Source organism: Musa acuminata, chromosome BXJ1-8, assembly GCF_036884655.1.
Source record: "Musa acuminata AAA Group cultivar baxijiao chromosome BXJ1-8, Cavendish_Baxijiao_AAA, whole genome shotgun sequence".
In the NCBI taxonomy this organism is placed as follows: Eukaryota; Viridiplantae; Streptophyta; class Magnoliopsida; order Zingiberales; family Musaceae; genus Musa; species Musa acuminata.
In genome coordinates, this window is record NC_088334.1 from 42522200 (window position 1) to 42548300 (window position 26101).

Below are 26101 nucleotides of genomic sequence, written 5' to 3' on the forward strand. Positions count from 1 at the left end.
GAGACCAACTACCTCGGAGTCGAACCACTTCACGGTGTCTCCATTCTGAATGGGCACCTATCGACGGGGAGTAGCTCTGAATACTTCGGAATCTGACTTCACTGAGATCATCCCCGCTGCGACCTCTACCACCAATTCCCCTAAGTTGGATATGTCGAACATGTTCGAACACATGGAGTTTGATGATTCCAACTTTTTCTGATATATCCTATAAACATAATTGAGTCACTGCGTACGAAAAATAGGTGCTATGATAAGGCCAAAATAGACAAATGGAGTTGAGTTATTTTTAGTTCAAGCTTCTGCGCAAAAGTGTCAATGTAGCTGAACTCAAATAGTTGGATATCATAGCTTGTTGGTTGTCGTTGTTGTTACTATTATCATCAGTTGTACACAGTTCCCACATGTATATTGTCTCTTTATGAGCAACTGCCTCTGCGTGCGCCGGCAGTAAGTATCACTGGCAAACATTCATGGCTACGTTAGCTAGCATGGAACTAAGAAAATGGATGGAGTCATACTTTTAAGGTTCAGATTGAAATGAAGAAACCCAGAGATTACATGGAGTAATAAGTATGTTGGTCATATTCAAACAAGGCTTCCCCGTTCTCTTTGCTACAGAAGCTTTGGCCTTGGGAGAGGATAGATAAAGAGAGTCTAGATATGGAGGATCCAGTGAGAGAAGCTTCACGAGAATGTTTGCTGAATCGCTTGTGCGAGTTCTTCGGCACTGAGCACGCATTCAATTCCGATCTGCAGAAAGAAACAATATTGCATGGAAAAGTCGAACTAATTAAATGGTTAGAAGGAATAACATGCATGCGATGTGGTTTTCCCATCGCTTATAAAGCTAGCTGGTTCCCCGTATGTGTACTCGCTGAAATCTATGCTAAACGGCAGGTGAGAGCCTTTACTAGCAACTTTGTCATGGAGTGACTATTAAATCTTGTAGCTTGCAGTTTTTTGGTTTTGTTTCTGTGATCCATGGTGTTCTAGAGAAGGTGATGGTTGTGAAAGTAGTAGCAGAAGAACATTTGGTAAGCATTTTCTGGGTAAGAGGAAATCCGAATCAGTTAGCATTACCTTGATGGTGAATGAGTTGATCATGGTGTCATCGGTGGTGCTAATGCTAACATGGAGTATCTCGAGCGCGAGGCCCTCGAGAGCTGCAATTATCTTCAGAACTTGCCCAGGGATGCGGTGAGAAGCCGTCTTAAGGATGACATTAGGACCCGAGAACTTCACCTCCACATCGGCGACAGGGGATTTGGAGTTGGCTGCAAGCTCGGAGATGCTGCTGAAAAAAGGAGAAGAGGATTCATGGGACGAAGCCAGCGTGGGGGAGACGTAGTTCTGCTGCATCTTTGGCATGTAAGGGCTTCCTGGCTGCGGCGTCCTCGGACTGATGGGAAGGGTCATTCGAGGGCTTAGAGGTGGAGGCCGGGGGCTCAAGGGTGAAGGCCTGGGGCTGGACAGCGGCCTTGGACTCAGCACTTCGCTGTAAACTTTCCTTTGCTTCTTGGCCTCCAGGGACTGCAGGACTTGTTGCAGCTCCTTGATGTAATCGACGACCCCTCCTATGATGGATGCTTGATCTCCCTTTGATCGAAAGTTGATAGATAGATAGATAGATAGATAGGAAAGACACGAGCATTTAAGGAACGAAGCATGATAAAAGAACAACGAAGGTGGCTGCTCGAATTCATCTTACTCTCTTTGCGTAGAAGCAAGGCATCAAGGAGCGCAGCACCGACAGGTGCTCATTCATTTGCTTCCTCCGGTTGCGCTCCACGGCGATGTGCGACGTCTTCTGCTGCCCATCGTGGATTCCTGCTTCGGTAGGAGAAACAGGGGAATCCGACAGCTTCCTCTTCTTCAGAGCTTGGCCGGCTTCCTCCAAAGCGTCGTCGGTCTCCGAAGGCCCGGCAGACCACCCTTGAGATACCAAGCCGGTATTCGGCTGCTCGCCAACCCTGGGGCTAAAGTTACTCCCTTGGAATGGGTCAAACAGGGGTACTTCCTTCGTGATGGCATCCTCGAAAGTTTCCAAGATGCTAAAAAGATCCTCCGGCGAGGTGTCTACGGCCAAATCTGTTCGCGTGAACTCTGGGTGCTCAAAAAGCTCGGACAGGCCTTCTCCCATGGTATCTAGAAGAAGTATTGGATAATGCAGCAAGTCACCACTTTTAGGATGAGTTCTATGGACTCGATATTTCAGCTCTCAGTGTCAGTGAACATATAGCACGGTAACCTTATGTTCCGCGGCTCCGGTAGGGTTTACATCGAACTACAAGAAGAGCAGCTCTACGAACACGACGAACATGCAGCTGCTGCAGGCCATATTTACCTATATACAAGGAGAGCTCTAAGAACTCGAAAGGTATCGTGGAATGGTGAAGGAATGAGATGCGAGGGGAGAGATGGCAAACGGAGAAGAAGCCGATCGAGAACAAATGGACACACCACCGGCTATAAGACCATTGCATCTGCATGGGCTTTGTAGATGCTCTGCATGCACATTAAATTGAGATGCTTCAGACACCCGTACACATGCTTTAGTTTCTGAGCTCTGAGGAGATTGGAGACGGGCAAACATCGAGGAGGGGATGGGGCCACGCTTTAACTGCGCCACCAGGCATGGCATCTACATTCTAGTTCATCAACTTCTGATGGACAATAGTGGTCGTGTTCTTCATCGATGGGTGAGAACATTGTCCTTCTCTTCTTTCTCATGTTTCCATTGTATATATATCATGCATCGTATATGCTCACTGTTAATCCATGTTTTGTAGATAGCACACCGACGTCACATCGTTCAGGTGGTTCACCGAGTAGTACTGCTAAGGTGCAATCTATGAAATGCCAAGCTGCAAATTGCAACTGTGCATTGTGCATGTAAATGTTAGAATTACGACACACATCATCAGTCTTTTAGCCTTCCCCGAGGGGTGCACAGTATTTATTAAGATTAATAATGAGCAGTACTGCCAGTAAGTAAATCCAAAAGCAATCAACAAAGCATAAATCACAAAAGTTGTGCAATCAAGTGTTACCTTACCATTTAATTTCCCTTTGGCACGGAATGACATCGACTAAAAGGATTTCCACTGCTTGTGAGAGCAGCGCAAGATAACGATGACAGTCGTTGTCAGAAGGCTTGAATGGGATCACCACAAAGACACAGTGCCATGCTAAATGTAATAAATAGGAGGAGGAGACGCAATCGCCCCCTCATTTAGTGACCAGCCGTCTTCTGCCTCGTTATGTTCCTCAAGCTGTCAGCCGCTCCACATTTACTGTCACATTTACCGCATCCAACGGCCGGTGAACACAAAACAAAGTCATGCTTTCGCATCGATATCTCTGTAGAGGAAAACGAGGGATTGGCTGTGGAGACATCCATTTGATCTTATCAAGCTCCATGGAGGTGGCATCGAATCGGCTTGCCATGCTTGGGTGATAAATGCTGCTAAATGGTATTCTGACAGCTGCATCACGAGCCCTTGTGTGGTCATTTTAATGCAGGAAACTTCCAACAAATTCCAATGATATGATTCCTACTTTGTTTTAGCAACCAAACTTAAGCCTACACTGTAGAAGGGAAAGGCAGAAATCTAGACATCACAATAATTGCAACAGAAGAATACTATGGTAGATATGTTTCGAAAAGAAATCATCAGGCAAGCGATAAATGCCTGGCTGTCTCAATCTGATTTGGCGGCCCTCCACAGATCACACAAGGAAGGCCGCAGATATGCATATAACTCACAAGAGACTTAAAGCATCATTGTATGTGTGTGTGTGTCGACATAAAATAATGGTGCCCGTATATGGCAGCTTCAGTACTGATGATACCTCCCTTTCGAGGGCTTCAGCGAAAGCTCCAGTGAGACTCATTCAATGGCACCACGAAAGATGTATGAAAGAGAGAGGAGGGAGAGAATCTTGGCCTGCAAGCAGTGACAGAGGCGATTCAGATTCAGACGCCCATCTGATACCCAGCTTAAAGAGGGCGGGTTGCATTGATGAACACGGGGAATGGTGCATGTATGAATGTCCCAACCATGGCGGCCCCCATGGCCTTGAATGCGGCTACAAAGATTACGAGGGCCTCGACCGGTCGCCATCAGATGTGTAGCTGTTGGGACTTCGGCTTTGATGATCTACGATACCATTTGTTGTCTCCGAAGAAGAGGCCTGCGTCATAAGCATCATTCATCTTATTTCAACATGAATGGTAGGAGGGGAGGAGGAAGAAGACTGAAGAACTTCAAGGACGAGCGGCCATGCACGTACGACATGCAAGAACGGAAAACAAGGTCAATGATTTCAGATAGTTCCAAGCAGCACTACCGATTGGTTTAATTGGGTATTTATGGACGAGGAAATGATTTAAGCAAATGAATACAAAAATGAAGCTCTCCGGCTGTCTTCTACGGATTCACTTAGCCCGCTTCCATCTCTATCCTCTGCCTAATGATTATGATACAACTCAAGATGAGTAGGTGATAAACATGCAATTAAACCAAAGGCATCATCATGTATTTCCGGATCGAAGTATTCCAACGAAGACGGAGAGGGGGAGGGGGAGATGCAGTCGAAAGCTTGCCTCTGATTCCGCGTTAAATGAAGGGAGGACGGGTAATATGGAAGGGGCGAGAATAAATCTTTGCGGGGATCTCCTAGACCGGCACGACTTTATGGCCGTGGCGTGCAACGCGGGCGAGACGCATACGCGTGCATCGGAGACGCGATACGGCCGGAGATGGTCGGCAGATGGGATCAACATCCTCGGCGGAGATCCAGCCTACTGCCTGTGGTTTGGTTGATGCAGCATAAGAAGCATATCAGGGATGTGCGTGACGGCCGGAAGAGGGTCCACGGAGCAAAAAAATTGGCCAAGCAAGCTTGCACGAATTAGGTTAACATGACCGACCGGACCCGTCTCCTCCTCCGGGAACTCGGGGTCGGTTAGAGAGGATCGTCCCCATGCTTCAATTAATGCGTAGTCACCATCCGATGTAATTAGGTAGACGTGACATTTTTGATATAAAAAATGGGGCCACATGCGGTCACGGATCAGATCGGATCGGTGGGTCCGACCTGAAAAAAATTGTGAACCGGGTTTGACATCGAACGTGTTATACGGCCGGTTAACCGGCTCGGATCCACGTGACAATAACAATAATAACTAATTGTACGAGATAAATGAATGAGTCTTTGTGGCCGAAACATAAAAAGAGAACCTACCGACGATGATCGAGTATTGGTTGTTATTCGATCGCAATGTCATCGACGATTTAATTTGCTTGGGATGATTTTGGGCCGAACAGATACTGGAATTAGGCCCGGCCTGGTTCTTTTCTTTTGGTTTCATTTGGGCTTCTTTCCCTCCTTTTTCGTCCCCGAAGCGAGGGTCCACCAAACCCTAAACTTCCTTCTTGTAGTCGGTGCATTAGGAGATGGAGGATGTGGATGCCGTGCTGGAGAGGGTCTGTGACCTCCACGACATGATCAACGACGCCATCCACGCCACCTCCCGCGCCCATTTCCTGCGCTCCATCAACGTCCGCCGTGGCGAGCGGGAGCCTGCAGCGGGCCGCAGAGGGGACGCCGGTGATGGAAATGGAGGGTTTGTCTTCGTCAAGGAGTTTGGGGCCGCGGAGGACGGCGCGGCGGTGGCGGAGGCCAGGAGCCTCGCCGCCATCCGGTCCGCGCTGGAGAACCTCGAGGAGCAGCTCGAGTTCTTCCGTGTGAGTTCCACTTCTTTTTCCTTCTATTTTCTCCCTCCTTCCTCCCCCCCCTCCCCCCCACCCCCCCCCCCTCGTCATGGCGTTTTAATTCATACATACGATTGAACCAAAATACCATAGTTTTTTTAATAATTTGATTACATCATGGTGAGACTTCGATCAATTGATTTACGTGAGTTTGTATTTCTTTTTTCAGTCATTCACACTGGATTAGGCTTGAGAATTTGTTGCATTTATGATAGATTTAAGAAGATTGTTCTTTCGCAAATGATTTGCCATCAGAGATTGATCATGAAAACGAGATATATATATATATATATATATATATATATATATATATATATATATATATATATATATATATATATATATATATATATATATATATATATATATATATATATATAATGGAGTGTAGAATGTAATAATTTATACTCATAAAAAATTTACTCTTGGCTTTGAATTCATTCCTTTCATCAGGTTTCTAGCGTTGCTAGAATTTGTATTTACAACTTCAGTGGTCTCTTCTTCTATTTCAACATCTGATGTTCATCGATCTATTTGATGAGTTCCTTTTACGTAAATTATGTAAATTATATAGTATCCTTTTTCCTGGAAAGGAGAGTTCAAGGAGGCTTTTGCTAGGCTGGTCTCAAGGCATTGCAATTGCCTCCCTGTATGGATTATGTGTTTTTATCCATTGATTATCCTCTGTAGAGGAACTCAGATTGCTTAATACTTGGGCAAATCTTCAACATAAGTCGATAGTATGAAAATTATAGGTAACATGTAGGAAAATATCAATTAAAGTTCCCAGATTAAGGCAATTGTGGCATGATGCTGTTATATGACATTTTGGTGGGCTGGCTAGTTGTTAATCAGGCATTGCAGTTTTGGCAGAAGATGACAAATGAAATTAAGCCCTGGCTCGGGTTTACTCATACTTTTCTTGATATAGTTGTTGGCTTTAGAATGTGCAGCACTTTTTAAGAGTTGTGTTTGCTTAGCTTCGTCCATACGTAATTTGATCTTAATACCAATAATGAATCATAATTGTGTTTGTGATTGTTGTTTTTTTTTTTTTTTTGTGACAACCACTCTTTGTGTTGTAGAATGCTTCCTGCGCTAGACTCATTACATACTAGAAAAAGTTCTGTTTCTTGTTGGTTGCATGATCTTAACCAGCAGCAAACTAACAGAGTTTTCTACTTGTGAAATTGCCTTGTGCTTTTAAGATAACATTTCTTTTGTTAATGTTTGTTTTCAGTTCTGTGTTGGGTTAGATGATTAAGTTTAGGTTGATGGTGATTTTTAAAATTCTACTGATCATTCATGAAGCCTCTTGGTCTACTTTGCAGAAAAATCAAACGGATATATATATATATATATATATATATATATATATATATATATATATATATATATATATATATATATATATATATATATATATATATATATATTGAATGATTGTTTTCTAGGCTAGCATTTTTGCTTGACTTTGCTCGATAGATATGTGCTACGATTTACTTAACATGCAAATTGACTCTACAGACTGTACAATCACAACAGCAAGCCGAACGAGATGCTGCTATAGCACGGTTGGAGCAAAGTCATATCATTCTTGCCGTGAGATTGGCTGATTATCCGGGAAAGAAGTACAGGGTAATTGACAAAGCTTTATCGTTTGTTGGTAATGTGCATGACATGGGCCGTTCTGTCACCCCAGAGACCCTCTCTGAGAACAAGATAACAAGGAGTCAGTCTGGTAAGAATTTGGAAGGCCACGATGGAAGGAGCTCTAGCATGTTAATACAGATGTTCATATCAGGCTTTGCTGCAGCGAAAAACTCATTCAGATTGGTGAGGATCCATGGTGTTTTAAGGAATGCTGCTGTTTTTGCCATAAGCATGCTTGCTCTCATGCAACTCAATCAAGTTGCTTCTAGTGGTGGAACTGCTCGATCACAACATCAGACATTCTACAAGAAGAGAAATGGAGGAAGATTTTCTTGGTCGGCCAGTGCTTCTTCTCATAGCAGCCAATTGGAGCGTCTTGAGGTTGTGTCAGCTAGAGGTTAGGGTTTGCAGGTTGATCCCTATAAATACTGAAATTAGTAGGAAATATTGTGTGTTTTTACTTCTTTGTCAAGTTTTTCTTATTCTTTCTTGTTACTTTAATCTTGTAAGATGGTCATGTACATGGTTGTAAATCTAGTTAGGTTGTACTCGAACACTGTTCTGACTGCTTATCAACAAGCTTTCTTATTAGTATGAGCTAAGGGAGTTGTGGACTGATACATTTCTGATTACTTGGCGCTAAACTACGACTCTAATTTAGATCTTTCAGCTCATCAGTTTTCTTTCAAAGGTTTAAGTGATTTGTTCTTGTGGATGTATAGATTGCAAGCCAGCCATGGAGAGTCATCTAAATCACTTTAATGGGACCCTACTTCTCGATATGATCATAAGGAACAAAGATGTCATATTGATACTCTCTGTGCACTCTTTGATAAGCTCAACCTTTCTTCCGCATGCAGCCGAAGGAAAAGTTATATACGATGCATTTATAGTGGCTCGTAAATTATACATACATACATACATACACAAAGAGAGAGAGAGAGAGAGAGGCTGCTACATATATATACATACATATAGAGCAGTTGTAATTAACCTTACAACGCCACTCCTTCATCCTTCTCTTTCACCCAAGTTTTAGGCTTTAAGCCATTAAATCAAGTGATGTTGAACTCCACATTATTGAGTTCCAACGACTTGGGTAAGGCCAAATTAGTTCCATCAGATTCCTTTAGCTCGATGACCAACAACAGTCCAAACAGGAAAACAAGACCAACATGAACTTTTCCATGGATCAGAATATGCTCCTTTTCTTTAATCCCTAATCTGTTCTTGTCCTCATATCGCTACAAGTTTGGTTACGTTCCTATACATCTTTTGGACTCTTAGGCGAAGCATCAGACTTCCTGGAACCGAAAAGGAATGTCTTTTGTCCCTACTTCACTACCATAATCAACATCTGCAGACAGTAAATATATTGGCTAAACAACTATTATACATCTTGTTTTGTTTTACAATTGGCAGCTGCAAACTAGAAAAGAATCAGCAGTTGGTGCAATAAGACAACCATCACCTTTGGGGTGTATATAGAACTCACTTCCATCTCTGATAGCATCTTTTCTTGGTGTCTCGCTTGATTCTTTTACTCGGAGCTCACAGCTTACCCCCACACAAATGCAAATGTTTCCACCATTAATCGTCTCTGATTCCCATAGTTTTGAGCATCAGCATTACATTGCTTCATGAGGTTTCAAGAACATGCCAACATTGTTGTAACTTTTCAATCTTCAAGCATTTGCATGGTTAAAGAGACGAGACGAGACAGCCTTGGACTGTTGGGAACACAACCACCGAGCTGGCGAGTACCGTAATGACTCTGCTGGAGGAGTTCTCGAGAGGTGCATATGATCACATCATTTAGCAGCTGCAGCATTCACAATCATTCGTCCTACACACCGACATCTCTCGTGCCACTCAACTTACTCCAATGATTCAGATTCGGAGTCCAAACCACGAAGAACAATGGTCTTCTCATCCCTGACCATTTTATCGACGGAAGAAGGATGACAGTCGCATGATGCAGCGGTATACTCTCACGGTTTACACATCAAAACACGGTCTCTGACATATCTGTCGAACTAAACACAGCTATTCGGAGAAGGCCGACATCCTCCGGTTTCTGTTGATGCTCCGGTAAGAACAGAGGCTTCACCTTCACCTTCAATGGTTGTTCGACGTCAAGGTCGTCTTTCAGCACCATGAACGTATAGAAAGTGCCACATTTCTGGACCTCTCAATCATTCCAAGTAGTAGTCAAAAGTTAGGACGCCACAATTATCACAAGACTCCAAATATGGATTTGATAGCGAGTTCCGGTTGTCTTCTCACTTGACTGATAGAAACGTATGATCATGTTCATTGCCCCAAAAATACACAGCCTAGAGAGTAAATCCCCAAAAAACTCGGTGACAGAAAGATTTGCTTCTATAATCATCTATGTTAGATATCTATTTTCTACTCGTAATCCACCCAAACTCGATTCATACACATCTCTCTCTCCCAACTCTCCAACTCCATTTCAAATTCGACTTTGGTGTCCTCTCTAATTGATTAACAAGTAGAGACAATTACGCAATATAATTTCTGATAGCTGCCAAAATCCTTTTATCCCAACAAAGGGCCCCACGTGGGACCGACTCCTGCGACACATCGCAGGCGACACGGCCACGTGTTCGATGTTGCCATCCCAAAGTATACAGCAATACACTATCACGCATGACGCGTTCAAGTTCGGCCAATAACAAGTCTCCACGCACACACTCTATATATATATATATAACACGCAAAAAGCAGGTATTGGATAATACCATAAGCCTCATATTAATTGTTGTTATTAGCAATTTTCTAGTGACTGCGTTACATCATCCACTTAAGAGACGGAGTGATTTTAAGAAAGCCACTACGAATAGGGAAAATAAAGAGGAATAAATAGAAGGAAAATAAAAAGAAAAAGGAAACTGAAGCCCCCCATTTTTTTGGGGCTCCCGAAGAGAAAAATCGACCGACTAATCTCGGCGCGATTCGCGAGCTCGAAGATGGCTTAGTTTGCGGCGGGAAGGGGCTCGATCGGGAACAAGTCGCCGATGTCTGCGAAAAAATCGTCTCCCGCTGGCCACGTCGACGACGGCTCGAGGAGGTCGAGTCCCGAGTCGTGGATGAAGGCGGCGCTCAAGTCCTCGGCAAGGACGCCTACCGGTGCCGACTCGTCGTCGAAGAAGCTGAGCAATCCATCGAAGAGCGTCTCCTCCTCGAACTGCAGGAACCCGCCCGGCTCCACCGGTGAGCTGGACGCAATGCCCGTCGCCGGCGGTTTCGGCTTCTCCTCTGTGTCGTTGGCCTTGGACGCGGAGGTGGAACAGGAGGAGGACGAGGAGAAGCCGCGGAGGACAGAGGTCGGGGAGTAGAGGTTGTGCGACTCCTCGGCGGATTCGTACCCGCCCGAGACGGAGGTGAGGTAGTTCTCCGATAGGTTCTTCTTGGGCGGCGGAGGAGGAGAGGGATGGGTCGTGGTGGTGGCGGCGCCGGCCGGGGGGCGGGCGAAGTTGGTGGTGGCGTCGGGGCCGCGGAGTTGGATGGCGGCGGAGTCGTAGACCTTAGCGGCCTCCTCAGCGGTGTCGTACGTGCCTAGCCACACCCGTACGCGCCGCCAAGGGTCCCGGATCTCGGCGGCATACTTCCCCCACGGCCGCCGGCGGACGCCGCGGAATCTCTGTACGCTCCCATCGCCGCAGGCAGCCGCAGCGGCACCAGCCTTCCGCTTCTTCCCGGCCTCCGCGGCGGGCGTGGCCCCGACACGGGCAGGGCGAGTATCGAACCGGATCTCCTGGACGTACCGACGGACGCGGAGGCGGGAGTGGCAGCACTCGCTCTCGTCTCCGGAGGAGTCGGTGGCGTCGTAGTCGTCGCAGAAGATACGTACTGTACGCGGCCGTGGCGCCGCGGCGGGCACGTCGCCGGGGCGGCGCTTCGGTCGCGACGCAAGGGGCGGCTTGGGCGTCACGACGACCTGCTCTGTCCGCTTCACCGGCACCAGAAACGCAGCATCCATCAAGTTCACTCCACGACTCTCCTCTACAGGATTTGCATTCCCCTGCATCCAACACAACGACAACGACCCAAGCCAACCATAAAAATCTAATCTTTGCCATTCCAAACGCTGCAAGAAGAACTGCAGGCAAAGACATAATTGTCACACCCCAAAAGCAAGACATCCCTCCCTATCCCACACCCACGATCAACTTAGAGAGAGTAAAAGCTGATGCTTTTACCGACATATGAATGGAATATCCACTAAAACCGTGACAGCACCAACACACCCTCAAATCTTCATGGATTCTACTAATCCGAGGACAAGAGGAAAATAGGGATCGAAAAGAGAAAGAGAGACCTCGATGAAAGGAGAGAGTGTAACTCACAAAGCGAAACACCACCAAGCGAGCACGGAGTCGTTGAATCCCAGACGCGCAAGAGCAAGGACAGGCAGCCTTCTAGTTTTGGCACCTCTGCCCTCGACTGCAGAGCACTACCACCAACAACCCCAGAGGATGGTGCAAGAAGGAAGATAACGGACAAGAGAGCAAGAAGCGGCAGAAGGAACAGTAGAAGCGGAGAAACTTCGGCTTCAAAGCATATTGGGCTGCGATGATGGGAGAGTGAGCAGCGGAAGTCGCAGCACTCTCTTATAGGAAGCCGATGGAAAATCTCTCACCCCAAAATAACATCATATTCCAAGATTTTTGATCGCTCACCGGCTGTTCCCGGTGAGCCGGTCCCCATCCGCGGACCGCCGCATCCTTCGAGATGACAGCTGCCAGGTTTCAAACCAGCAGCAGGGGTACCCGCCCAAAATGCTGACTCGGACGGACCCCACCACGACATCGAATCGAATTCTCGCGGTCAACCTTTGACCCAATCACGAGTCTTAAGTCCTTCTTCGCTTCCTTTTTCAAGATTTACTTGGCTCCGAAGAAAATAATTAGCCGACGCAATTAGATACCATTTAATCGTAATTATCCTTATGGAACAAGCGGCCAACTCACATCAGACGAGTTGGAATCTCAAGGATCATCATCATCCATGTGAAGGAAGAGGAAGCCAAAATAGTTAGGGGCAAGAAATCACTGTAGGACAAAGCATACAACGCCTGTCACTACTGCCACGCTCTTAACCCGAGACATTGTTTTTTATCTTTTACAGCTGCGTCGAGTCACGTATTATCATTACCACGGTAAGCTTTGTGTGTTCTTCCTCGTTACTCCCCCTCATGATCATCTCATCGACGTGTGCAAAACACCCGAATCCCTTTCTTTCATCAATACACTTTCTTTTTTGTTTGACATATTCACCACAAAAACAATGTCGTTGCTAACCTATTAAGAGTCCATTCTTATCGCTTCTCATGCTTGTTCATAGATCGGAATATCCAACTCTATACGAGGGAGAAGCACTTTCACTTCGTTATGCCTTCGCAAGAAGGCCGGTGGAAAAGGCATCGATGCACCCTAATTACCTAAAACCCAGTCGCAATCATACGAGAGGTTTCCAAAACGCTTTGGGCGAGAAAGAAAATGTGAAGTGTCCATCTAAAAAGCATTCACTAAAGATGTGACGTGATACAACCTTTGCATTTCGGAGGTGCAATCCATCCACGAAACATACATAAGAAAATGCTCTTACTCGAGATTCCAACTCATGGAGAGGTGTGTCCACGGGAAGGTTATGTGGCCGTAACTGCATGAATCAATCCCAGGGTGGAAGCAGCAAAGAAAGAGACGAAGGGGGGTGCATATGTGCCGATGAGCAATGAACAAAAGGAAATGGTGGGAGGACAACACCGCGCACAATCGACATGTTAGGAAAGAGATCACCGAGTTGGACAAGAAAGGGTGGGTATTAATTGGTCCAACACGATTCACAGTGGCCGTGTTTTGTGGATGGCTCCTCCGATCTTTTATTGCTCCTGCTATTTTTATTTTAATTAATCCTTTTCCTCGCAGCTCCCAACATGTCCCATTAAGGATAAGTCAATGCAGCATCCAACTCCTAAATGTTCTTCCTCACCCGTCGTACCAATCCGAATCCCTATCTAGCTTTCTTCTCTTAATTATATTGCCTTTTAATGGTGATTATTATAATTACTGTCAAAAGACATCATGCATGCTTTGTCTTTCCAGGATCTTGTATCCCACTTTTTTTAGTGTGACAATGGCCCAACCCTTGTGATATTTATACCAAAGAAAAAGGATGAAATTAATCCTTTCCAAGGAAAAGATATCGGTATGACACCTATCATAAGGTTATTCTACAACTTAATAGAGCACAAGACACCAGCAACACATGTAGTAGTTAGTAGTCATAGCCATGGATTTACAAGGCATTTGTTTACTCGAGCTGCATGAATTCTTATGAGTAAGGCTTCACCTACTGAAACTAAGTGGATGATATGTACATCAAGTATGCATCACCCAGTCACTATGATATCACCAAGTAAAGCGTAGAGTTATGCGCGAGCAGCTCCAAACAACCTGAGTCTCCCCTGAAAGCATGATAGCATAATTTTAATGCGGTCTAGGTCTAATGGAAGCATCATCATTCTCCATCAGGGTTTCATGTAATGGTAGCACTACGTACTGCTGCTGCTGCTACTGTAGGTCTGATCTTAGCTTTAGAATTTGAGAACGAATCTCTTTTCGCAGTTAAATAATGACAAGTGCAATTAATGCTGTTATATATTCTTTGCTGAATAGCAGACGGTGATTAATGATCTCGAGCAAGAAAAAGATCTCTGTATTTATCTATTTGATCTAATGCCCATCGTATGAGCAATAACAATACACGAATCAAACCGCTTTATTGGCTTACTTCGTTGAGAAAAGCAATGCTGGTGAGAAATAAAACCGTCTCCAGAAAAGAACATGATTTGATGTCGTCTCTCCATCGTCAATGAACCGAAGATATCAACTTGAGCAGATCAGTGAGACAAAATAAGCAGCTTAGTATTATTATTATTTTCTTTCCTTCCCTTTTCGGCGACCAAAAAAGAGGAGAGGTTTATAGAGCCAGGCGAAGGCCAGGAAGGAAACGGGAGGTTGTCGCAGGAGCCGAGGGGGCCGACCCGGTGTTCCCGGCGGCCGCACCCACTGCCCACTATCGCAGTGGCAGCAGGTGATCCGTGTCGAACTCTAGGCGGCGTTCCCCATCCCCGCCCGCCCGCAAGCGGCCGCGACGTGGCGGCTTGTTTCCCGAGAGAGCCGCAGGATTCTGTCCCCATTCCGCTTTCGAGCGCAACCATCCCCGTCCGACGTGGCTTACTTCAACGGGTCGAAAAAGTGGACCACCCACTGGTGAGAGCGTCGGTCGGTGCGGCTGACTGACGCGACACGTGCGAGCTTTAAGACGACTCTGACGTTCCCGCGAGCTCATGGACGGTCGTGATCCTATCCAAGATCTGATCGCGTCAGCAGCAGTGAGTTCAGTTCGCCAAATCTCGCCCAATAGTAAATTATGAGTCGAATCAATACAAGTTCTAAGATGCCATGTCTACATTTTAGTGATCCCGCATGGTCCATCAATTTAAATAAATGAAAAGAAATCTGAGACATGTGGAATCCTTTGAGAAAGATGCATTCATGTATTGTTTTAGCTCCATCGAAGGCTGTTCCACACCTGCCACGCCCGATCACTCATAAATGAGCCATGGAAGAACAAGCGGACGTGCCACACACTAACTCTCCACTTGGGAGTTTGAACATATTAGAGTTTTCCAGGTGACAGTTCCCAGAAGCAAGAGCATGAACGCAAACAGTCGATCCACGGCCAAACCATCTTCCTCTGAGATCCTCCAATGGAGGAGGAGAGTCGTCGCAGCTTTGCGGCTTTATTCCTTGTCTTCGACACGAGACAAAAGCTAAAGCTCCAAGCATACATAGGAAGCGAGGCCTGGTTTTGGGGGTTTAGGTCGTCCACTCGTGTGCACGAACCCTAAAAATATTAAGTGGACTCGAGTTCAAGCATGACATTATCGAAGGCATGTGAGCTACAAATACTATCGATGCGTATTAAAAGCAATCAGATGCTCAACGAGTCCTCTCGGAGAATCTGGCTTGGCTACAATACATTAAGGGGTTCGATGGAGGAGGACATGAGTCCTCTTATTTTAAGCATGGCTTCGTCTTAGAATCTCAGACCACATTACTGCATGGCCTCTGCACCTGTACATCTTGCAGTATGCGCTCAGGATGGCACATAAATGCACACACTGTGTGACTTGGTGCCATGCGAGTCTTTGTATAAACTATAAGGTTTACATCTGATACACAAAATCTCTTTTTGTCAGCATTTCCAAGCATTGAATTGATTCCTTGACGAAGTTGTAATGGCATATGCCAACTGCAAGTAGGATAGGCTCAAGAACGCAAAAGAAAAAATAAAAAGGAAAACAGCGACATAATGACTGCTGTTTTCTGCATATGCTGTTTCAATTTGAACATATTCTAATTATTAACCATTAATTTTCTCCACTCGTCTTGCGAGCATATTGTTCGGCTTGTGCAGCAGCAAAGTGGTACGACTTTGATTAGATCCTATACGTACATCCCATTTGTCGTAGTTTAAAGTCAACTGACAAATCTAAATAGACTGCAGACAGAAACTAGCAATTAGTAGCTTTACTATTAACGTGCGCGATGGTGGTGGTGAATGGGTAAAACGCACAGCTCCTTCTCCGGCCATCATGTAAGTTATAATAGTGCAATGATTGCACTTTAACTCGGAGGGGAAGACTTATTTCCATGGTGGCCGACATGTGGAGACTTATTTCTAGGTGTATACAGACGTGCTCGAGCTTTGACTACTCGTTGAGAGCTCAGCGGAGTTGCTCTCCTGTGGCCGGTTATGTTATCAGCTCTAAATAATTCCACGGCCGATGAGAAGTCGGATCTCTCTCTCTCTCTCTCTCTCTCTCTCTCTCTCTCTCTCTCGTGTTGAATCTGTTGATCGAGGAAAAGAATTCCAAGTGGTGCATGGAACAATGTAGTTTCCAAAGGTCAGCGCCCTTCGATGGCTCTAAGTCACAATGCATGATGACCAGCAGTAACCATTCGGTGATCCATGCATTCGGGAAGAAGGCTACACAGCATAAAGCACCGGTGTTCTTTTAAGAGCACAAAAAGAGGAAGAAGGCTGCTGTATGGGAAACGATGCTAACAGTTTGAGCTACATCACATCCGGTGAGAAGAGACAAACGAAAGAAGGCATGCATGCTCAGGAGTGGAGACCTCCCCACATTATTCTGGTGCCCTACGATTTTAATGTTTCTGGAGAAGGAAGTAAGAGCCTCGAAGCCCAAAGACCAGCATCTGAGTGAAGTAACATTGTCGTGGCGACCAGGATGGGGCAGAAGTCAAGCGAAGCCAAAATGCCCAGCGCCAATCATGGCCGAAGGCTCGTAAGCAATTACTGTGTCGCCTCCCCATTAATCACTGATACGTGATAAAGAGCCAGGAGTCTGGCAAAGCTGCTTCTTCTCTGGAGGCGTCCTTGCGGGTCACAGGTAAGCTTAGAAACATGTCTGAAGGACGCATGCTGTTGCTTGCCGATGGAACATGTCTTAAATACCAATAAATGAACCTGATGAAATCGATGCCAGTATGGTTCGTAGCAAGTCAAATCGAGACAAATTTACCGGTCCACATCTAACCATTGTGGCCACAAGGATCCACTGTCAAGCTCACAACGAGGTAAACCGGTCGGTGTTCTTCTCGTGCTTAACTTGAACCATCTCGTTAGCATCTAACCAAAAGAAGCCATGGGTGCAGCTGCATGGATCTTTTCCAGTTTAATCTCATGGATTAACCATGCACGTAGTAAATAAAATATGAGCATTAGGGATATAGCCAAGCATATCAAGTAATGCACAAGCCATTAAATCAAATTAGACGGAATAGCTCAGGAAACAACACATTCACAGGGTAGTGGTGTTCTGCCCCTCAATGATAGACCTACAGATACATCTTCTGCAGAAGCCAAAGAATCTGAACGAAAGTTATATCCTACGATGGAGAATCACACTAATAAGAAGCATTCACAAAAGCGTCAACACGCTTAGCCTCGCTGTGGAGTTGTTTGGGCTTCTGAATCCTGTACTGGTGTTGGTGTCGAGCTCTCTGATATGGCTTCTGTGGAAGACCGATTCCCGCTATCGAATCTTCTCACCCCTTCGATCATTCCAACCACCTCTGGTATCTTCGGCCTCCGCTCCGGTTTCCTCGCCACGCAATTCATGGCGATCTGAAGCATCTCCACCATCTCCTCCTCGATGTTGGGATACCTCAGCAGCTCCACGTCGAACACCTCTGCAGTCCATTCCTCGCGGAGAACAGAGTGAACCCAGCGGACCAAATGGACCACCTCATCACCACCGCCGCCGCCGCCCGTTATCTGAATGGGGGACTTCCCGGTGAGCAGCTCGAGCATGAGAACGCCAAAACTGTAGACGTCGGAAGGTTGTGACGCTTTCCTTGTGTCGACAACCTCGGGTGCACGGTAACCTGCGGTGCGGGACAGGCATGGGAGCATCGGGTTGATGAGGGATGGCAAGCCCAGGTCGGAGACGCAGCCGTAGTGCTGGTCGTTGAGGAAGACATTGGACGATTTGATGTTGCCATGGACGAGCTTTCCATTGTTCTCCACGTGAATGTGTGCGACCCCTCTTGCAGCTCCTAGCGCTATCTTGAGCCTGGTTTCCCAGTCCAGAGGTGTCCTCTCCTGCCCTCTCTTCCCTGCAAATTATGGGGTAGATATTACCACATATTAGGGTAATCAACTGTTGATTGAAAAGACAGTGTGGTGAATCATTAGTAGCTCATCAACGAGAACAGAATTGAAAGTGAAGAGATACCGTACCATGCAGCAAGGAAGAGACACTCCCCCGGCTGTAATGGTCATACACCACGAGCTTTTCGTCTTTGGAGTAGTAATACGCCCTCAGCTCCACCACGTTCTCATGCTTTACCATGCCCACCATCTCCATCTGCTGCTCGAACTCTCTCTTCCCCACGCCGACCTCCTTCAGCCGCTTCACCACCACCGTCGTCGCGTCCTCCAGCACTGCTTTGTATGCAGTCCCAAACGTTCCCTTCCCTAAAACCTCTGCAGAAGCCCTCAGCAGATCCTCTAAATCAAATGCAAACGTGCAGCCCTCGAAGAAGACGAGCCGGTTGTTCGCATCCTGACTTCCAGCGACAGCTTTCTCTGGTGACCGGTCCCTTCTCCTCCCCTTACCAGAGACAAAAATCTCGTCTTTCCTGGAGCAGCAAAGGAAGAGAAATAGCGCAAGCATGGCGAATAACAAAGCACATCCGCCGACTATGATTCCTAGGATGGTGGATTCACTCATCTTCCTCGTGGTTATAGAGCTTGGAAACAGCGGAGGAGAAGGCGGCAGCGAAGATGTAGTTGATGACAAAGCATTACCAGAAAATGATGAATTTGGAAAACCACGGAGGGATTTGGGAATCGGGCCATTAAGATTGTTATCGGAGAGATCAAGAAATCGGAGGTTTGGGAGCTCAAGATCTGGAATTTGGCCGGAGAACGAGTTGCTAGAGAGGTTCAGCGCGGTGAGCTGAGTTAAGCCGGAGATGGAAGCTGGGATTTCCCCGTTGAAGTCATTGAAGGAGAGATCGAGAGACGTGAGACTCTTCCACGGCGAGAAATCCGACGGCAGGGGGCCGGAGAAGCTGTTGAGCTGGAGATGGAGGCCGGTGAGGGCGGTGAGGTTCGCGAAACCTGCGGGAAAGGGACCCGTGAGGTTGTTAGAGTTGAGGTTCAGGATCTGGAGGGCCGAGAGGCGGCTGAGGGTGTTGGGCGGGATCGGGCCGCCGAATCCGATCTCCGGGAGGCAGACGGCGACGACGCGGGAGCCGTCGATGCTACAGGTGACGCCGGTCCAGCGGCCGCAGACGGCAGTGGACGGACTCCAATTGAGGCCGCGTGTGAGGGGGATGGCGGCGAGGAAATCTATCAATGCCTGCTTGTCCTCCGCCAGTCTGCCAGCGCCCACTCCGAGACAGGACATCGCTAACCAGAGTGCAGAAGCAGCCATGAACACTAATCTGGGACTCATTTCTTGCCGTAGATTCCGAAATCCCACAAAAGCACAATAAAAATCTCAACTTTTTGGCATTTTGCTCTTCCAACACTCGGATTAAAATTCACGAACCAGTTCGAAAGGAGAAGCGATCTCTAACTCTGCAACACCATCTTCTGAGTCAAACAAGTGACGATCACTTCAAAGCTTCCTCTTTTCCTCTGAGACCGCCGCACGCAAACAAACCGAGCCGGGGACCGAAATGGGAGATCTTAGAATAGAAGACGGGAGACAAGGGGAAGCACGTAGCCGTCAAAAGAAAGAAAAGACGCCTCGAAGATGAAAGCAACAAGTGCTATCTCCGGATTTTGCTTAAACGAAGGGCATCCAAATCGCTCCCCTCCCACCTCGGACGCCACTGAACGCAATCATTTACTCACCGAACTGCAAGCACCGAGGAAGACAGAGAGCCGGGGAGCAGGCGTTACCGTCGAACATCTTCATTCATGAAGTGAAGAGTGACAAAGGAGAAGGAGAAGAGAGAGGAAGAAGATAGAAAGAAACCTTGCGAAATTTGTCTGGAGATCCGCCATTGCCGAGCTCGAGGAGCGCCTGCAGAGCATCGAAGCCACCGAGCTCTTCGATCATTTTATCTATATGTTTGAGGGCGGTAAACAGGGAGGGGGGAGTGTCGATTCTTCGCACAAAAGTTTACCACGATTTTGAAGGTCGGGACCACCACGGGTGCACCTCTACTTGGGTATATCGCAGCCGTACTCTTCATCTACCCTTGCGTGATTAACGTAGAGATATATTTCTTATATATCTATCTGACAAGAAAAAGAGTAATAAATCATTAAATAATGAACAAACATGATAATAATGTTATTATAAATCGACGAAAAATCAATACTTAATTTTAATTGAACAAAACATAAATGAAAATTATATTAGATTTTCAAGTAATGACACCGAGAGAATAAACTAGCCCGGCGGGACCCACCGTCACCCAAGGACTCATTGGTGTGCCCGTGGGCCCAATCGTGCAGAGGCAGGAGAAATCTTGATGACGATGAGCTGGCGGAGAGGGGTCTACGAGAGTGGTGGTTGGGGGTGGCTTTGCTGTGGCTCCGGTGGACTGTTTTGTTTGGCCGTGGAAGTGATTGCCGTCTCTTCTGCCGCCCATCATGCTTTTCTCACCACTCGAGAGAGAGAGAGAGAGAGAGAGAGAGAGAGAGCATGATGACCTCGTTGATTCTGATTCAAATCGAACCGTCATCGTCCGCTGAATTCATCTAAATTATCATATAATATTTGTCTAAAAATTAAGTAGAGATATCTTATAATAGTACACTAAAAATCATAAATTTAAATATAAATATAAGAAATACTGAGTACTTTTACGCCTCTTCACATTATGCGAATGATTGAACCGTGAAATCTAGTATTTTCCTATCAGACGACGACACGCACAGCATCGACGCTGGACCAGTCACTGTTAGACAGCGATCTCACTGCTTTTCTTATACTGTGAAGCATATAATTGATGCCGCTGGTTCACTCGGCTCTATAATTGCTCGGACACATCCGTTCGGCGGATTGCATCGAACGAGGACACAATAATCGAGACCAAAAGCTCAAGATCCAAATTTTAGTTGCATCCCCTGCAGTTCTTCGTTGCCTTGCGTGAATGGAAGCAGAAGAAGAAAGAAAGACCAGTTCATTCCAGACAGACTGCATCATCCACTGGGAATAGAAGGGTTACTTTACTTTACTCTCTCTCTCTCTCCGAGCAACACCTGCTCCTGAGACGACGCCGTAGACAACCTTCAGCGCACAGCATTCAGGATTTCGAGAATCTGTTCCTCTGTCGAAAGACGAGCGTGGATAGTTGTTTGGTGTGATGTGAGTGAGATGCAGACAGATGCATTGATACAGCGACAATGACTCTCGTCTTTTGATACATCGATGCTACATGAACCCCGAGCATGCGGAAGGTGTCAATGTGCCTGCCATCCGTGTGATGGACTGTTGGATCACTGCATTGTTTTCAGGAAGCACTACCGAGCTAATCAGGTACAGGAGAATTGAATAGAGATTGTCGTTTCTAATCTGATTGGGATTGCTGAGTTCATTTCCTCATCAATCTCTAGCTTGATCCGACCCGATCATGGAATCGGATGCGGATCAATAGATAAACCGGGCCCTATCACTATCGGCCGCCCACAGGGAGGCCCAAAAGCTAAAGTGAGGATCAGATCGTCAATTAATCGTCTGCCGCTCACTCATCGGCAATTGAACACCAATTCCAACCCATTTATATCTCAAACCAATCACCACCTCGTCCGTAAATGAAGGCAAAAGTGGGCCCCTTATGACGTGGTAGAGAAGACGGGCAGGTGTACAGTGTCAATTACGAGGAGGGCGTGGGGAGACATCAGGGACGGATCATCCATCCACGTGGCAGTAAATCTCGCCAAGTTCTCGCCGTGTAAAAAATAGTAATACGCACAAAAGAAGACGGACACTGAACGCGATCGGCCGCACCGAGGAGAGAGGCGAGTCAGTAAACCCTAAAAGAAGAGAGAGAGAGAGAGCGAAGGGGGGGGGAGAGAGCGCGTCGGCGAGATCTCATCTCGCGATAATTGAGTGGGATCGGATAGGTTTCCGCTTCCTTTGGGTGGGAATTGGAGGCGAAACCCGGAGACGAAGGCGGCGGGTGGCGATAAATTAACCCCAGGCGATATATTCTCCTCCTCAGGTCTCTCTCTCTCGTTCTTCTCTCGCATCTCCCTTCCTCCTCTTATATTTCCCTTCCTCTTCGTATATTTCGCACACACCAACTGGCCGATCTTGGAGATATATACCTAAATGTGCTCGGGGCATAGTGATCCCAGTCCAAGAAACTGAGAAGTTTGCGGTTGGCTTTTCGATCCGTTCTCGAGTCAGCTCGAATGTCGGCTGGGTTTGGTTTTCTGACACACGTGTACACGGCTTTCTTCTCATGTCACCTCGTTGTTCATCCCGGCTCGAGCATAGTCTTCTGGTCACGGCTCTGATGCGCCTCATCCACTGCCCCATGAGGATATCAGTCACACTTGTCCGTGACACGGGCTAATTGGCTTGTTTTGTGGAATGTATCGTATAAAGGCCAGAGAGTGAGTGAAGAGAGAGACTGGAGCAGTGGAGCTGCATCCGTAAATGGCTGCTTAATCTTTCTCACCTGGAGAGCCGGCTATCGAAACGTTGCTCGACATGGTTGGTGGAAGCTCGATATTGTAGCTTTTAATGTCCACGTCTTTCGAAGCATGCTGTTCTCACGATCGATTCAGGCATTCATGCATTCGGTTGATTTCTCTGTAGTATCTTTTTGTCACTTAGCTGCTGGGTTGCTTGGATCTGGTATCATTTTCATGTACCTCTGTCATACCTGAGACTGATATCTAATTTGAAAGCCGAGTGAGAAATATGAAATACTGATGTTCATAGGGAAATTTGTGAAGCTAAGGAATCGGTGGATATTAAGTAAAATTCTTTTAAATCTTTACTTCTTGTGTTGAGGTTGTCTTTCAATGTCGTTACTTTTATTCTTTTATGGGTTCTTTTTTTCATTCTTTATGTCATGAGTACTTATGTAGTTTTTTTTATCTGAATTCCCTGTTCTTTGTTTTGCGTAATTTACTTTTTGAAATCCTTGATCGATGATCTTTTCCTCTGCTTTTTCTTTTCCTGCAGATAGAGCGTTGGATGACCGATCCATTCTCATCAGTAAGTATAATTAGTCAATTCTACTGCTTGTACTCATTCAATTTGATGAGGTGCATTGTTATTATTTGCTGCAGACTTGCGACCACTATGTATTGTGGATTTGACACGCAATTGAATCATTTTTGGGATTAATATTTTGCATGTCATTCATTTGATCTTGCATCTATTTATCGGTTCAAACAATCCGTGAATTGCTTTGTTTTTTGTCTTCGCTACTAAGATGTAAAATTAGTTTGACCCTGATAATTATCTGCCTCAGTGGTTCGAGAGAAAGATGTTTGCTGGGAATATTGTGACAAGATGGATGGAAACAAAGTTAGATGCAAGTTCTGCCTCAAAGTACTGAATGGGGGCATTAGCAGATTGAAGTTTCACCTTTCTCGCTTGCCAAGGAAAGGTGTCCATCCATGCACAAAAGTCAGAGATGAAGTTACTGATAGGGTGAAAGCTATTATATCAATGAAAGAAGAGGGGAAGGAAGTTTCTGTTGTTAAAAAACAAAGATTGGTTGAAACAAAATCTCCGGGAATAGTTTCAAATACAAAAGTGCATATACCCTCACCAGAGAGTACACCTCCTGTCGTGAAGCTTCTTACTGGATGCACGGCAATCAGGCCTCAGTCTTCTCTGGATGCAGAGAGATGCATTGCTGAGTTCTTTTTTGAAAACAAGTTGGATTTCAGTGTTGCACACTCTCCCTCGTATCAGCTTATGCTCGAGGCACTTGGTGGTGCAGGATTTAGAGGGCCGTCGCCAGAAGCCTTGAGGACGACATGGTTGCAGAAGCTCAAGTCAGAGGTCACGCTGCAGATAAAAGAGATCGAAAAAGACTGGGCAACAAGTGGATGTACCATCATAGCTGATACATGGACAGACCTCAAGTCAAGAGCCTTAATCAACTTTTTTGTCTCATCTCCATTAGGAACCTTCTTCCACAAATCTGTTGATGCATCTACGTACTTCAAAAATTCTAAATGCCTCTATGATTTGTTTGATTCTATCATTCAAGATTTTGGCCCAGAGAATGTTGTTCAAGTGATAACTGATAGTTCTTTAAATTATGTCAGTGTGGGGAATCACATCATGCAAAACTACAACACCATCTTCTGGTCCACTTGTGCTTCTCACTGCCTGAATTTGATTCTGGAGGACTTTTCCAAGATTGATTGGGTAAATAGATGTATCTTGCAAGCACAGTCTATCACAAGATTTATCTATAACCATACCTGGGTGCTTGATCTGATGAGAAAGTTCACTGGGGGTCAGCAGCTTGTTCGCTCAGGCATTACAAGGTCTACATCAAATTTCCTCACCTTGCAATCGATGTTGAGGCACAAATCAAGGTTGAAACATATGTTCAATAGTCCAGAATATTCATCTTCTCCTTATGCAAATAGACCTCACAGTATATCTTGCATGGATATTCTCGATGACAGTGAACTTTGGAGAGCAGTCGAAGAAATTGCAGCTGTTTCTGAACCTCTTCTGAAAGTATTGAGGGATGTTTCTGGGGGTAAACCTGCAATTGGTTCTATATACGAATCTATGACAAGGGCCAAGGAGTCCATAAGGACTTACTACATAATGGACGAAGGGAAATGCAAGACTTTTCTTGACATAGTCGATAGAAGGTGGCAAAACCAGTTTCACTCACCTCTGCATGCAGCAGCAGCATATTTAAACCCGAGCATACAGTATAATCCAGAAGTTAAATTTCTTGGGATTATTAAGGAACAATTCCTCACCGTCCTAGACAAACTACTGCCGATGCCTGAATTGAGACACGATATCACAGAGCAAATTTATATATTTAGAAAGGCGCAAGGGATGTTTGGGTCCAACTTAGCTAGGGAAGCACGCAATACCACCTCTCCTGGTATGTAATTAAAAGCTTAGCCTTTTGTTTTTCACGCAATACCAACTTAACTTCACTATATTTTATGCCATAGGAATGTGGTGGGATCAGTATGGTGATTCAGCTCCTGGACTGCAACGAGTTGCAGTAAGAATACTCAGTCAGGTCTGCAGCACTTCTACCTTTGAGAGAAACTGGAGTGCGATTCAGCAGATTCACTCGGAAAAACGTAATAGGCTGGATAAGGAGACTTTGAGTGACCTTCTCTTTGTTCACTACAATCTCAAACTAGGATCCAAGGGAAAGGTAGCAGATATGGATCCTATCATACTTGATGACATTGATATGACCTCGGATTGGGTGGAGGAGACAGAAAACCCAAATCCAACGCAATGGCTCGACCGATTTAGTTCTGCCTTGGATGGTGGAGACTTGAATACTAGACAGTTTAGTACTACATCAATCTTTAATTCAAATGATCACATATTTGGTTTGTGACTGTAAAGACATAGGTCATGTTTAGTGTTAGATCACCGCCAAGTAAAACTCACTGCTAGAAAAAAAAAAAAGAAGCTGTATCAAACGTATCAAATCAGTTTTTTCCTGTACCAATTGCTTTTCATATGTAAGGGATCTTCTGGGCAGATTGCCCAAGTAATCATGCATTATATCACCTTAGAGACAGCATAAATATGCAGGATGAGTTAGATGTTGTACTCACAGTGGAAAAAGACCAAGTTGGTGATAGTCCTATCATGACATTGAATCCTTGCATGTCAAACCTGTTGTGATCAACACAGTTGTGGATCATTGCCTCTCGGAAGCGTATCTTCTTCATCTGAGCAAGTGTGTTTTGCTCCCTTTGTAAAGTCAATGCTTATATGTGTGTACATGTTGGCTATTATCGCAACATGATGAAATTATTACTTTCTGCATCTACCATTTTTTGTGTAATTATTTTTAAAAGAAAATAATCGATGAGAATTCCTAATTTGATCC

The 26101-nt window shown here is 45.6% G+C and overlaps 5 protein-coding genes across 8 annotated transcripts; 2 read left to right on the forward strand and 3 right to left on the reverse strand.

Annotated features, from left to right (window-relative positions):
* Window positions 1–535: 535 nt before the first annotated feature.
* Window positions 536–4788, reverse strand: LOC135587922 (transcription factor SPEECHLESS-like). Of its 2 annotated transcripts, XM_065079783.1 has the most exons (3): window positions 1712–4788; window positions 1084–1599; window positions 536–753 (listed from the first exon to the last, which is right to left on the reverse strand). In XM_065079783.1, the coding sequence occupies exons 1-3, from the start codon at window positions 2141–2143 to the stop codon at window positions 688–690; spliced, it is 1014 nt and encodes a 337-aa protein (XP_064935855.1). In that variant the 5' UTR covers window positions 2144–4788; the 3' UTR covers window positions 536–687. The 2 variants fall into 2 exon arrangements, with proteins under 2 accessions (XP_064935855.1, XP_064935854.1); XM_065079782.1 differs by lacking the exon at window positions 536–753 and having other exon boundaries at window positions 826–1599.
* A 631-nt stretch (window positions 4789–5419) lies between these two features.
* On the forward strand, window positions 5420–8030 carry LOC135589130 (plastid division protein PDV1-like). The gene is made up of 2 exons (XM_065081434.1): window positions 5420–5753; window positions 7308–8030. Exons 1-2 carry the CDS (start codon window positions 5463–5465, stop codon window positions 7833–7835), a joined length of 819 nt encoding a protein of 272 aa, XP_064937506.1. The 5' UTR covers window positions 5420–5462; the 3' UTR covers window positions 7836–8030.
* A 2162-nt stretch (window positions 8031–10192) lies between these two features.
* On the reverse strand, window positions 10193–12057 carry LOC135589131 (ethylene-responsive transcription factor CRF2-like). Its single transcript, XM_065081435.1, has 2 exons — window positions 11807–12057; window positions 10193–11481 (listed from the first exon to the last, which is right to left on the reverse strand). The coding sequence occupies exon 2, from the start codon at window positions 11437–11439 to the stop codon at window positions 10432–10434; it is 1008 nt and encodes a 335-aa protein (XP_064937507.1). The 5' UTR covers window positions 11440–11481; window positions 11807–12057; the 3' UTR covers window positions 10193–10431.
* Window positions 12058–17252: 5195 nt separating this feature from the next.
* On the reverse strand, window positions 17253–20122 carry LOC103995058 (probable inactive receptor kinase At4g23740). 2 transcript variants are annotated; one of them, XM_009415550.3, is made up of 3 exons: window positions 20044–20122; window positions 18294–19923; window positions 17253–18169 (listed from the first exon to the last, which is right to left on the reverse strand). In XM_009415550.3, the coding sequence occupies exons 2-3, from the start codon at window positions 19513–19515 to the stop codon at window positions 17493–17495; spliced, it is 1899 nt and encodes a 632-aa protein (XP_009413825.2). In that variant the 5' UTR covers window positions 19516–19923; window positions 20044–20122; the 3' UTR covers window positions 17253–17492. The 2 variants fall into 2 exon arrangements, with proteins under 2 accessions (XP_009413825.2, XP_018685640.2); XM_018830095.2 differs by having other exon boundaries at window positions 18294–20087.
* A 1891-nt stretch (window positions 20123–22013) lies between these two features.
* LOC135587923 (uncharacterized) lies at window positions 22014–25920 on the forward strand. Of its 2 annotated transcripts, none has more exons than XM_065079784.1 (4): window positions 22014–22240; window positions 23215–23247; window positions 23507–25123; window positions 25197–25920. In XM_065079784.1, coding segments are annotated over exons 2-4 (2022 nt in total). In that variant the 5' UTR covers window positions 22014–22240; window positions 23215–23246; the 3' UTR covers window positions 25601–25920. The 2 variants fall into 2 exon arrangements, with proteins under 2 accessions (XP_064935856.1, XP_064935857.1); XM_065079785.1 differs by lacking the exon at window positions 22014–22240 and adding an exon at window positions 22252–22737.
* The last annotated feature ends 181 nt before the right edge of the window (window positions 25921–26101 follow it).

Bases quoted from the DNA above. Each gene is read 5' to 3' on its own strand.
- LOC135587922 (XM_065079782.1), bottom strand. From the start codon at position 2,143: ATGGGAGAAGGCCTGTCCGAGCTTTTTGAGCACCCAGAGTTCACGCGA. The intron at 1,600-1,711 runs GTAAGATGAATT...TTTCGATCAAAG, and splicing joins CTTGCTTCTACGCAAAGAGA to GGAGATCAAGCATCCATCAT.
- LOC135589130 (XM_065081434.1), top strand. From the start codon at position 5,463: ATGGAGGATGTGGATGCCGTGCTGGAGAGGGTCTGTGACCTCCACGAC. The intron at 5,754-7,307 runs GTGAGTTCCACT...TTGACTCTACAG, and splicing joins AGCAGCTCGAGTTCTTCCGT to ACTGTACAATCACAACAGCA.
- LOC135589131 (XM_065081435.1), bottom strand. From the start codon at position 11,439: ATGGATGCTGCGTTTCTGGTGCCGGTGAAGCGGACAGAGCAGGTCGTC.
- LOC103995058 (XM_009415550.3), bottom strand. From the start codon at position 19,515: ATGAGTCCCAGATTAGTGTTCATGGCTGCTTCTGCACTCTGGTTAGCG. The intron at 18,170-18,293 runs GTACGGTATCTC...CATAATTTGCAG, and splicing joins TGTCTCTTCCTTGCTGCATG to GGAAGAGAGGGCAGGAGAGG.
- LOC135587923 (XM_065079784.1), top strand. The intron at 25,124-25,196 runs GTATGTAATTAA...TTTATGCCATAG, and splicing joins ACGCAATACCACCTCTCCTG to GAATGTGGTGGGATCAGTAT.